Source organism: Argentina silus (genome assembly GCF_951799395.1).
Source record: "Argentina silus genome assembly, chromosome: 6".
Taxonomy (NCBI): Eukaryota; Metazoa; Chordata; class Actinopteri; order Argentiniformes; family Argentinidae; genus Argentina; species Argentina silus.
In genome coordinates, this window is record NC_139660.1 from 13,273,648 (window position 1) to 13,287,376 (window position 13,729).

Consider the following 13,729-nt stretch of genomic DNA (forward strand, 5'->3'; position numbering starts at 1 on the left):
CTAGCTCGCTACTCCTTCGTAGTACACACCTCGGAAAGTTGAAATGTGCGTTTATTTTTTATTTTTTTGCAAGGCACATTTGGCTAGCGTAATGCCCGTCAAAGGGGGCAACCACACGACCACCCATCAGTCAGTGAAAGTATGATTTGATCACAAACTGTGTTTTAGCGGGATAATTTTTATTACGATACATCACAAAGTTTCCATCTGTCCATAGAGGACTGCAGGAGGATTAACGGCTAGGTTAAACTTGGAAAGATTTTTTTTATTATTTATTTTTTTGTATCCCTTTATTAAAAAACATGTCAGCATTTGCTTTGAAAAAGCTTTTAAAGACTGGGTTTCTCTCTGATCTATAGGCCTATATGGCTGGAGTTTGCAATGAAATAACATGTCGTAAGTATACAACCATAATGATGTTATTGTCTGCATTGAGCCTTGTCTTATTATAACATTATTGATGATGATGGTTTTTCACCAGATAGGCCTACGGTATAAGCAAAAATACACCCAAATGTATTGTATAACTGCCATACTAAGCTATTCAACTAAATAATAATAATAAAAAAGTTTCAACTGTAAACATGATACAAAAACTTAATAAAATGCTTAATAAAATGACAATACATGTGTATTTACTGTTGTAGTAGATACTGGATATTGTTATTGTCTTGGAGCAAAGTGACTTGGGTATCGCGTTGACACCGGACGTTTCTGGAGTTGAAGCACCGCCCCATGATTACCCGCTACAGTCAGTGGAACAACACCCGGGTAGATTTAAAGACTACACGAGAACGAACGGGGACTGGTGACATAGGGTAGACTTCCAATCAGGAAACTGCTGTGAGATGAAACTAGAGATAGCTAGTCTTCTCAAGTCGGACAGCAGACGCGTGTTTTCTTGGGATCAACTGTTCTTGCATGCTTAAACCACACTATTTTACATAGGTAAAGATGAGACTTAGGTCTCGAAATATTGCTGACCGCCCATCATCCGCACAGTTTAATAACGGTCGGCAGTCCTCTCGAAGAACACCGCCGTCCCAGTCTGAAAGCCTAATTCAAAAGGTAAGTCGAGAAGCTAGCTAGCTTAATTTGCTGTATTTGAGTACAATATTAGATGCACACCCTTGAATACTTATTTCAACACTTCGTTTACCAAACGAACACTACAAAGCCACTCCGACAACCCACTTAGCTAGCAAGCTGATGCCAACTAACGGCTAAAAACAATGGATATAACCGCGCATGCGTAAATACAACCAAAGAAAACACTCCTTTTCCGCAAAAAACTTTTAATTTTATTACTCCTGTTTTCTCGGGAGGACTGGATTTGTGAGTCCGATCTCGCCGGAAACGTTTACCACAATGCTACATTGTTGTTATTTATTGCCCGGCACCGTATTCCCAGCTAGTTTGCCACATTAATTGGGATATAACCGTATTTATGTATGCGGCTATACCAGCTGTTTTTTTGCCATGTTTCTCTTTTTCAAATCATGCAAAAATAACACGTTGATTGATTATTCCTGTCGTATTGTCATTCCATGACTATCAGTAACGTTTTTTATTGTTCAAACCCTGTTTTATACTTTTAGATGCAGCCAGTGTTTGAGAGTGTAAATCACCCATCTCGAACTCTGCATATACCATGCGAGCAGGGGTAAACAATACAACATGTCTACAATTTTGACGCTGACTGTCCAGTGTGTTTGGAGGCGACAGACTGGGGGTTGTGGTCCAACGGAAGTACAATTGCTTTTCAATGGGGATCTGTGCGAACGATCCAACTGTCCATAGAGGACTGCAGGAAGATGATATCCGGCTAGGTTAAACTTGGACAGATTGCATCTTTTTTTATTTTATTTTTTTATCCCTTTATAAAAAATAAATGTCAGCATTTGCTTTGAAAAAGTAGGCGTTGCGTGGCGTATTTATCCAACTCCTGCATTGAAATGTTGTGCCGAGCTCCGGCGGAAGTCGGTTTAAAGTTACTTTGTGATATTCTACGCTAATACCACAACAACATTGTTAGCTTTTATTCAAACCCTGTTTTAGACTTTTAGATGGAGCCTGTCAATTGTTTGAGCAACTGCTAGTCTTGCGGAGCCATACCTCCTAATCACATTGTTCTCACGCCTACTTTGGAGGTCTGGGGAATTTTAGATTAGCCGGTCTGGCTTGGCTTGAACTGGACTGAGCAATGGTAGAATGTGCTCGCAATTTCATTGGATGTTACATTCCAAGAACCCTCCCCCCACATGCCCTAGAATGGTTACTTGTTGTTATGTGCCTCCTCTTTTCGGACCGGGTAGGACTATTTTGCAGATAGTTGTTGCCTTTGCTAGTTTGCAACATAGAAAAAAATTAAAGATAACCTAAAGGAAAAACTTAATTAAATTGTTGCTCTGCCCAAGCAAGGTATTTGATTTAACGTGTCGTGAGGCATCACTCATTTCAAATGGGTTTCCACCTCTTTGTAGCTACTTTCTGCAAGTGATTTCCCCAGGCTTTCTGAACTGTTGAGACGCTAACCAGTCGTGTTAACAGTTAAGTAGAATATCACACTTTTAAACCGACTAGCGCCGGTGCGCCGCACAGCATTTCAACTTTCAATTTAGTTGGAGTTGGATAACGCCCCGACACACACAGAATACGTTGCAACTTTGCCGTATGGTATTATTTACTCAAGGTGTGCCAATGTGACGCACTGATCAAGAAAAATCCACGCACAAGATGGAGGAGAGTCTGATAGACACACTGTAGGCTATTACTATGCCTCAATAATAACCTTTGAATTTGTCACCACTATTGCTAGCCAAAACTAAACTCATTAGATGATTTTTATAGTCTTAAAATCGATAGCTGTATCTAACTGACAATTTAGTCATCATAATCTGCCTAAAATAACTAGGTAAAAGAAGGCAAACATATTGGAGACAAATTGCCAGCCGCTGGGCTGATGGGCTCCCTCCAATTTGTTAATTTCCCGTGATGCTCACTCCTATCTTGCGGAGTAGGAGATAAAACTGGCCCCGGTCAAGGCGAACGTGTGCGGCACACAGTGTTACATCCCCCACTGAAATTGGATTTATGATGGAATAAGGTGAACACGTTGCATTTTGTGATTTGTCCCGATTCCGACAATGACAGAAGATGCCTCCCCCCTTATATACCCAGCGAAATGTTGTCCATCACCTGTTAAACAAGAAATTTGGGTGACTTTTGACAGGATAACAACATAGTGGTTAGTGAGAGTGAAAAGCGTAGAATCCAATCGCTCTTGGTGCAACATCCTGAAAACTGTGTTAACGGAGCTATAGCAGTACTCTCTCGTTTAGGTGTTGGTGTAGTTTCTGCGTTGGATTCTGGAAATACGTTTATCTTCTGCAGAATTGTTTGACCTTGGTTTAATTAGTTAAAGTGTTAGCTTTTTATGACTGGGACACCATTTCCCAACTAGAAATACATTTTATAGAGCACACCTCATGGATTAAGCATCTCACATCTTTAATCCCAAATGATTATGAAAGTTATATACACTACAACCCATAATTAACAAGGTCAGTGGATGGTCCACACCCCATACACCAGGAATTGTAGTCCATCCTATCTGGTAGCAAAGTGTAGAGACACAGTGCTTACACCTATCCAATGTTTCATTCCAGAGTCCAATGCCGAAACTACACCAACATACCGTCATATATTCATAAGGGGAAGCTATCTGAAAATAAATTGCCGTGAATAAGTTATAGCCTACAGACTTGACATTTTGGCACCTAGTCACTTATTTTGTCGATGATGAACAGGAGCTTGTATAAATATTTCTGTCTATAGTTTACATTCATATTTTCTAAATGATGTCTCAGCCATAGTCTTTCCCTTGATTAGAGAAAAACTGGATCAGCAGCCTGAGCCAAAAGGCTGAACATTTTGCATGCTCCTGCAATAAACGTGTTCAGGGACTTGGTAAGTCTTGCTTCAGCAAGTCTAACTATTGTTCTTGCTCATACTTATTAGTGGGCTTGCTTCAGCACAAACTTGACACCACGTGTGTTGGTCTAGGCTTAGCCTAGTGTTTAGTGTCCTGCATTGTTGTGTAATGTATGTCCCTCTGTGCCCATTTTTAGGTGCATTTTGGTGTCTTGCATTTCATCTCAGTATCAAGGAATACACATCACAAGTGTGTGTGACATCACATATCATTAGGTTAAGGCTAACATAAATTGCCTATGCTTTATAGATTTCTCTTGAAAGCATTCCCTACCAGCAGTACCATTTTTGGACAGTAGATGTCACACTATGCCTGGAAACAAGTGTACAGAAACTAAAACACAAGCTAAAATACAAGCTTAAGTGTACAGTAAACATGTCCCCCACAAATTATCTAGCACCCCTCTATGAAAGAAGAGTGATGGAATGAAGCCTGTGAATGAAGCACAATGTTTATTCATACACTTTTTACGATGACACTTTGGTTGTCTTTGTTTTACAGTGTCTCTGTTGCGCACAGGGAGGGCTTTTCTCTTGGTGCGATCACCTTCTGTGACCAAAGAGAAACATTATTTGGGCGCCATTAGACTAGCTATAAACCTAGGTTACACAACTCTAGTTTTTGTATTGATATAGGCCAAGTGTCTGTATTAAATTATGCTGCATAACAGAATACATAAAAAATATGATTCCCAAATTCCTTAGGCTATAGGCCTACACTCCTACAGCTGCATTCTTAGCCAGACTGAAAAATTGCTGTAACGTGTAGTGCTTAGTTTATTTTGTATCAGTCATGCTTCTTACAGCTGTGTTGATTTCTCAAAATAACATTCCCTAATTCGTAAGGCTGTATGCCTACTGCATTAGGCTACACTCCTAGCTCTCCACTTTGCACCCTATTGTGACTGTTTAATGATAAATCGATGTCACCTCGAAACTCCTAAACAATCTCTATGGTATCTTTCACCATAGTTTCCTCAAAATTGTAGTAAATCAGTGTCATTTCATAAATGTCGCATCTGTATGGCAAGACCCATCATTGACCCAGTCAAGTTTGATAAAAATTGTCAGTGGTGGGAGAAAAAACGTGTGATATACAAACGGACAGATGGGTGGATTTCATCAGTGGGGGACAATAAGGGTCAAGCTGCATAATTATGAATGAAGATAAAATGGCCAGCATTCAGAGGATGTTGAAACAATTTTAATTAATCTCTATCTTGTCTATTTAAAAGTTATCATAGACATGGGATATCTATCATACTGTATAATCCTCTAAGAGCAAAGGGAGTGCAAGAGGTAGCCTAATATCCTGCAGTTCTGGGCCGATTGGTGTGGGTTTAGGCTCAAAGAACTGTGCTTCCCATGAGCAGCAGCCATGTTCTCCCATATGAAATGGATGGTTGTAGCCAATACAATATTATGAATATAAACATTTGCAAAAAGTGGTTACATTTGTAGATATTGCCAGTTTTTGGGGGGGAAATTTGGAAACATGAAAATTACCCTTGTTTCTCTTTTTTTCCCTGTTATTTCATTCCACAACATAGGCAGAAATCGGAAAATGAGCCAATTCTCGTTTTCTAATTCCACAAACAAACAAAAAAAAACGAGATGAGTGGATTTCCAATTTCCGTTTTGAACATGCAAATAGGATGGCCGCTAGGTACACAGACCATCGTAGTAGTATTTCGGTCATCAGCTCATGCACACTCTTTGTCAATGTTGCACTCTGTCAACAGAGCTGCTGTTAAATTTCTATATGAACATTCTCAGCTGGAATACTTATAAACATAATAGAGCAGCATGCATTATGTGCATGCATGTTTTTTTTGGTGAACAATATTGCAGGTGTCAGTAAAGATGCAAGCACACTTGGTAGTTGGACTTGGTGTGATGGAAGTTAATAATCAGATCCCCTTCAAGCAAGGCTGGTGTCAGCCGTGGCAACTCCAAATCCTTTTGATGAGGGCTCTCAGCAAATTTTTAAAGAGATTACATTGTTTATGTGTATAGGATGAAGAGAAAACAAGACCATATAGCCAGTCACCAATTGATGATGATATTCCAACTGCTACGCGGTGCCCTGTTGTACAGAGGCATGGAAGGAAAAGGCCACCAGCATTTGAAGACCGAGAAGGTAAAGATTTTTTCTTGTGAGTGAATGTGCGCTATTGATAGCTTGTTGAAAAAATAAGCAAGAGATTGATTGTGTTCTTCTTTTTAGACCTGGACTTCAAGACCCCCGTTAATGTGCGACATCAGCGGGTGCTTTCAGAGATGGACCCCTCTTCCCCTCGTAATTCTGCGGTGCGAAATATCTACTCTCCCATTGTACGTTTTCTCACACCCACCAAGGAAAGTAAGTGCATCAGAGATTTTCTTGCTTTTAGATTTCTATTTCATAGTTGTTCAACATAACATTGGCAGGAAAGTTGAGTGAGCCAATACTTGCTTTGCCACAATCAGAGGTCTGGTAGTCAACTACCAATTCTGTTCTCCCATTTGACATTTAACCGTGATTGCAAAGATTCTTGTCATGAAGTCATTCTTAGGACAATGACCTCAGCACAGTCAGAGCTGTCACCGTATTCGGTCAATACAGTGATATTCCAATGTGAATGAGTCCTATTCATTTTAATGAAAGCTGTTTTCTTCTATTGAGATTCGAGAACCCCCAGTGGCGGTGATGTGATGATGAGCCCAGAACAGTGCGTGTTTGGCTATCCCATCGGCCTTCTTGCAGGGGAGGAAGACAATGATGAGGTTTTTAGCCCGTGAGTAGTACTGTTGTGTAGTGTTTGTTGCTCTTGTTGTGCTGTAATGGATCTTTCTGGGGCTGTACTCCAGAACCCTGTATGGACCTCAGGTATTAATCCAGTATTATCAATGTACCGTCTACCCTTTGGGTTTGATCAGTTGTTTCTTTATTAGTTAAATGCATTTAAAATCAAAAACATATTTTTAAACATGAGGATGAAAATAAGTGTGAACATGGTAGTAATAACAATAGGCATAATACAGCAAAGTAAAAAAAAAAAATAGACATTCATACTGCCCAGATTTGTTTTCCTACTCTGTGGTTTTGATTCTAAAGAGAGGTCATAACGCTTGCATTCTTGTTGTCTTGTCTAGCTTCACTTTCATCAAGAACATTCCATCCAAGCCTCAGCAATCAAAACCATGTACAAGGGACATCCCACCTAAAACGAGGAGTACACCCCAAGCCACCCTAGTTTTAGATCTCGTAAGTGTTTGGTGTAGATAAATCCGAAACAAAATGGGTGTGCCTCCCCTTTAGGGTGTTTTTTAATTATTTATATATATTTATGCTTAGTTTAGTCTGGAAGTCTGGAATTTATGTCATATTTTTGCATGGTTATTACATCAACAGTGTGACCTTGATAGTATCTCTTTGACTACAAACATTGAAAGCAGTTGAAGCATTCAAATGCATTACCAGAAAGTTACTAACTGTGTTGAATCCTTTTGATTGACAAAATCAATTGAAAAAAAAAGTATTGACACATGCCATATTCATGTGAACTTTGTGTATTATAGGATGAAACCCTCATGTTCAGCTCTCTTAATGTGATTGAGGATGCAGAGTACAATTTTCGCACATCCTTCCAGGATCATGAATACAAGGTGAGTAAGTCAACACTATTTCTTTTTATGCATGCTTTTAAATTTCCAGTCCTCTCTTGGCCAGTGCGTGATGAGAGCGTTTATTTCATTTGAATTAATTTTGATCATTTAATTCTGGCAGTTATTGAAATTACTGTATATATTCTGTATTTTTGTTAACACAACAGGTCTACATGATTCTACGACCACATGTGAAAGATTTTCTGCAGTCCATGGCTAAAGTCTTTGAGGTACACTTGTTAGTATACTTTTAAAGTGTTGATATACCGGTATGCAGTGTCTCAATATGTTACTTCTGCTACTATTTGATTAACTCTTACCTCATAGTAAACTTATTAATGCAAATGAATAAATCCTGTTCTATTGCCCAGTACATTTCGATACCGGTGTTAAACATTAATGTTTTTACAGTAATCCTCTGGTAGCAGATTTATTTCCCTCAGCAATGTGTTTATCAATAAGCAAATTTGGCTTGTGTGGGTGTTTGTTTGCCCTGTCTATTCAGCTTTTTCTTTTCTTTTCTGAAAACAGTGTCCCCTGAGCATACTGGAAAAGCTTCATGTTGTTACATTGGTGGTTGGCTGTAAAATGTTTATGTCTGTTCTAGATGTTTGTTTATACTTCAGCAAAGAAAGAATATGCAGAGAAGATACTGGACATCTTGGACCATAAGAGGAAGCTGTTTCGGTGTGACCTCTTATTTTTATTGTACCTCTCAAAGTAGAGGAGGCAGTCAACATCTTTTTAAAATGATTTATGAGTTGAATGTAGTTGAGTTTTAAATGTTTCCATAAGTGATATTTCTATTTTCTATTACCTTCAAAGAAATCGTTTGTATCAAGAGGACTGTACCTGCGTTCTTGGGCACTATGTCAAGGACTTGGGCATGCTTGAGAGGGACCTTGCTAAAACTGTGGTTTTGGACAACGCTCCCCACACCTATCCTTACCATGTGAGTTTGTCTGGCTGTGATGTGATACACTTTATTATAAATGTCTTTTTATTAAACTTCCTTAAAATATTGCTTCAACTTCCTTATATTTTGCAGCTTATGAATATGATTCCAATAAAGAGCTGGTCTGGGGATAAGGAGGACAAAGAACTACAGAAGCTCATCCCATACCTTGAGAGACTGTCAGGGGCAGTAAGTGGACTGTGTTCTGGTACCCTAACATTGGGATCATGAACATTTGATTTGATTATATTAAAGATTTTAGGATGAGTCAACAGAATGCATAATATTCAAATCATTACTACCTTTTCTGTTCAGTGAGTGGTTTGTGAGGGTAAATACTTTTTGGATGCTCTGTATACCACAAGGACCAATTTCATATTAAAAAAATACATGCGTTTAATGTTGGTTTTTTTGCTATTTTTTGTAGGATGATTTTCGGGAAGTGCTGAAAAGGAGGACTGATCACTTTCATAGACTGCTCTCTGAGGACTGAGAAAAGGCTGCTTATCCTTTGAACCTTAATGTTGGAACTCACACTATTCTGTAGGAATTATTTCACATTAGCTAAGCAAAATCCTATAGCAAACTTGAACTGGTGCTTTGTGAGTGTCTTATTAGGCTACTATTGTGTTTTATCCCTGCATGGCTATCCAAGATGCTGATGTGGTATGGCATGGAATTTCAAACATGCATGAGTTGGTAGATTATTACCAAAAGTATCTTGTTATGCCCCACTTTGCAGAATAATAATTCCTAATGATATTGAAAAATTCACTATATGACATGACTTGAAATATGTTTGTTTGTATAAATAAAATTATTATAATTTATTGACATGAGATTACTTTTTAAAAAGATGTCATGTATAGTCTGCAATTGTTTTAGAGACACCATTTTTTTTAAATCAAAGTCAAAACAGGGTTATCTTTAAATTAATGAAAAATAAAACAACTTCACTGCTCAATCTTCTTACATGTGCATGTTTTTATTTATTTATTATGACATTGATGGTTAAATGCTATTATGCAGCTTATAATGCAGGGTCACCTTCTCACCATTTTATTTTCATTGAAAAATCTAATTACAGCGAAGGGGGAAATTATACAGGTATAGACCGTGGTCCAACCCAATTACTAGAACATAACATAAGTCTAATAAATGTGAGCATATCCCCTCCCCCTTTGAGCAGACCTTCCTACCGCAGCTACAGTGAAATTCTACCCCACTTCAAATCAGTTTCCCTGATGTGGTTGGAGCACAAAGACTGCTATTGTCGATATCTCTATTCTTTTGCCTTTCTAAAGTTTAAGCATGCTTCTCAAATCATTCACTGGGTTTGGCACCTGGGTACGTTTCAGTAGACATGAAAGGACTGAGCTCATTCACATTAATTCTGTAATGTATTCTACTTTATAGCCATAACAACTATTATAGTTAATCAAAGAAACAAACATGTAATTTAGACCTACCGGTAATTCGTAGGTTATTACAATTTTACCATTGAAATAGGCTTTTGAAATGAACTTTCATCACGTCAAAAGAACGATGTTGTGTGTGGTGTTTTTTAATTTGAAAATCTTTGAGGACCTATTCAATTATTAATGGTTTAAAGTGATGTTGATTTATTTCATGATAATCTTCAGAACCCAAAACCCTGTCAGGTTTTAAGTAAGATTTATTTTCTAAATATCTCGACTCAACAGTAAAGTCCCAACCCCCCTGTGTATCCGCTTCGGATTTATTTGCTCCATATGGTGTGTTTGACATAGTACCTAAAAAGTGTGTGGGCGGGGGCTGAAGACTATAGTATTTTGTCCGTCTTGAAATTTGATTCAGAAGTTCAGACTGCTGGGAGACAAAAGTAGGGAAAAGAAAAAAATTAAGTTTGTCGGAGGATATTTCAGCGAGCCTTTGAAACATCGTCAATCCATCCATCGAAAAAGTAAGTTTATCTACAGCATCCTTAAATGCTATACTTATAGCTCAATGTGATGAGAATACGTTTGTGCATTTTCTATTTGTATAATTTATAAATATGTTGTCCGTCTAGTCACGACGGGTACTTTTATTAAATAGTTGCATAATAAGGCCATGCAACAATGATTGTCTTAATATAGATAATTATACTTATTATTCTATTGGCAATCTCCGTATATGATTTTTCATGTTCCTATTTATGTAATAATGAACAAAGCTATGCTGACATTACTACTCCAATTTAATAAAGAAATATAAACTATAGGCAACAAATCAATGACTGCTTTACAAAGAATGGTCATTTTCTCAGGATGGGCAAAAAAAAAAAAACATTCTTGCGCGTTCTAGTCGTTCTAGTGCAAGTTATAAACTTCGGAAATCTCTTCTATTTTCCACTGCTAGAATACCATAATATAAGTATAGATGGTCGTCTTTTGTTTGGAGATTGTATCCTACTCGTGACGTGTTTGTTTTAAAGTTGTGTGTCAGTCTTAAAATCAGCCGCTCGCCACGATTGGCGCTGCCCCAAGGACTGATTCCAAATTGAATCCCCAGATGTTCGACTGGCGCGAATGGGGGCAATCCCTTTGAACTTCACCATACGAAAATATAGGCCTCCTTTTAACGCGACCGAGATTCTTTGTCTTATTGGTTTTATGGAGTGCACATTTTAGATGTGCTTAGATGTACTGTACAATAGGCTATACAACATTTGTCCAAAGAGGCTTTATATTCTTCAATTGTCATGTACACTGTCTAATTTTGCTCTGTAGGCTGTGTGACTATGACAACCACAGGGCTACAAGCCAACTGCAATGATGTTGAGGAGATTGACAGTGTGAAAGAGTCAATCAGTGACATCATCAATCAACTGCAGGATATTGATCCTGCCAGGCTGTCATTCTCCCCATTTCTCGATCTGGACACCCAGATATCATTGGCACCAGTGTCCGACAGTCCTGAATCTTCAGTGGAGGAGCTACATTCCTCTTCTCAGTCTGTCACTAGCTCTCAACACTCATTGGAACCCCTACCAGCAAGCGATTATTCTGGACGTAAGTGAGAATTGAGCACTAGATTTTAATTTGAGTGGCACTTGCACATCAACAGATAAGTTGGTGATTCTTAACAATTAAGAAAGAGTTTATTTGAGATGTTTGGAAGTTGATGTTTGTCATTTCAATATGCTTCGTTTTGAACAGGGCTTGATTCTGGCCACCAGCAACCCAATGAGTGCTTCATAGAGGAGCAAAGACTGCAAGAGGGGGAAGAGGGAGTGCTGGATGGAACTATTTCCAGTCCGATTGCCACGGTGCACAATTTGGAAGACGCTGTGGAAAACTGTATCAGCACTCCAAATCCAGCCTCCCAGAGAGACATTCCCAATGGCAGAGACGCACCGAAATGGAGCCCGGAGTCCAATAATTTGGAGTCGACAGTCGACGAAGGCCATCAGTTGATCAGTTTGGCACAGGAGAGCATTGAGTTGACAATGTGGAGTTCACAAGAGCAAGAGATTTGTGAGGCTGCCCCAAATGTCTCAGGCAGGGGACGATGCTGCTTCTGTTGTAGATGCTGCCAAAGTGGCTGCACTCCTGCTCTGTTCTCAGTCCTGTCCTCTCTTCTGTGTACTGCTGGGATTCTCTATGCACTCTATTTCTACGTTCCCATAGAGGCCCCTGACTGCCCTGACATGGTCAGCCGCCTCACCTTCACACTATGCTGCTGCGCTGTAGCTGCAATCCCTATCTTATTGGGTATGTCTAAGCCATAGTTTCATTTGACAGAATTTCCAAACAATCAGTTATATGAGAAGCTCTATTATTGAATGCAAAACAAATGAATTCAGGTTGTCTAGTTAACATGTCTTGGAATCTGTCTATGTCTAAGTCTAGTTTTTAATTGTCTCCATTTTCAAACTCAAGGCAATATTGGTCTTACTGGGACTCCTGGGAAGATGTTAATTTCCTCCTCTCTGAAATCTAGTTCTCTAGTCTCCAGGGCTGTGTCCTCATACCATAGTTTCTTATTATTTTCCTCATCTCATCTACTTTATGACAAGGGGACAGGACAGATGACAACATAGTGAAAACCTATTGATTGCTTTGACCTAATGGTTGTCATGAGTGAAACAAGACGGGGATGATATGAAGTATTATTTGGATATAGCCACAGTTTGCTTTCCAAAAAAGGATGCCAATATCAGACAGAACCAGACCTTATTTCAGGTGATGTTTTAGGCAAGAGTGGGCATATTATTATAATAACCCAGTGTTTTCTTACTCCCTCCTCTAGCGATGCTGATGGGTGCTATGTGCCAGTTCTGTACAGGGTCCTTGAATCCGGTGGAGGCCCTTCCCAGAAGACGACCAGCAATTCAGCAGCTGTTTGTCACCGCATCAATGGAGCAGCTGTCTATTTACGTTCTCAATCTTCTTGTCTTGGCTACATTCCTGCCTCAAGACCAGCTGAGGGTGGTGCCCATTTTGACTGGAGTTTTTGTTGGAGGAAGGTGAGTTTCAAAGCCTCTGATCAGAGTGAGTAGTGAGATTTATTTTACATTTAAGTGCTGAAAATATTTTTGACCCCCCCCTCTAGGTTTGTCTATTGGCTCTCCCTCCATGTGTGTAGCTCCTGGAGAGGCTTTGGATCAGGGCTCACCCTATTTCCACTCCTTGCAATGGTGGCTTTCAATCTCTTCTGTCTGTACGAGTCAGGGCTCAGACAACTGCTCTTTGGGTCAGAGGACACACTCTATAATCAGACCACTCCTTCTTCCTGGCCGCTGGAGATGTCACAGAGCCTGAGTGGCAAATCAGATAGTGCCATCCCCACAGACATCCTGGACACTCAGTGAGGAGGAGAATACTGTCCCTTATTCCTTCAAGAGAAAGCTTATTCTAGAAATAGCCCATTCCTGTGGTCTACAGTTCAGCAGAGCTTCACAGAATGGCACCAACCTCTAAGTCTGTAAAGGCTTAAGTTGTATTTTTCTTTTCATATACACAACTTTTTTTATGTGGATTCATGCTTATTATCTGAAATGCAAGAGCCTTTTCTCCCTCTAGTTGTGGGAGAAGTCTTTGAACAATGTTCTAGTTTAATGTGTGTCCTTTTAAGCTGTTCCAGTGCCTTTTTTTAATGTTTTGAACTGTA

At 39.2% G+C, this 13,729-nt stretch overlaps 2 protein-coding genes across 2 annotated transcripts; both read left to right on the forward strand.

Moving 5' to 3' along the window:
• The first annotated feature begins 813 nt into the window (after positions 1-813).
• Positions 814-9,550, forward strand: ctdspl3 (CTD (carboxy-terminal domain, RNA polymerase II, polypeptide A) small phosphatase like 3). Its single transcript, XM_083672599.1, has 11 exons — positions 814-1,068; positions 6,010-6,133; positions 6,221-6,355; positions 6,659-6,770; positions 7,129-7,240; positions 7,555-7,641; positions 7,809-7,871; positions 8,249-8,328; positions 8,467-8,593; positions 8,690-8,785; positions 9,024-9,550. Exons 1-11 carry the CDS (start codon positions 955-957, stop codon positions 9,087-9,089), a joined length of 1,116 nt encoding a protein of 371 aa, XP_083528725.1. The 5' UTR covers positions 814-954; the 3' UTR covers positions 9,090-9,550.
• Positions 9,551-11,357: 1,807 nt separating this feature from the next.
• On the forward strand, positions 11,358-13,430 carry LOC310806466 (uncharacterized protein; the record flags this gene model as incomplete). The annotated part of the gene is made up of 4 exons (XM_083672570.1): positions 11,358-11,628; positions 11,776-12,330; positions 12,869-13,085; positions 13,172-13,430. 4 exons carry the CDS (start codon positions 11,358-11,360, stop codon positions 13,428-13,430), a joined length of 1,302 nt encoding a protein of 433 aa, XP_083528696.1.
• Positions 13,431-13,729: the final 299 nt, after the last annotated feature.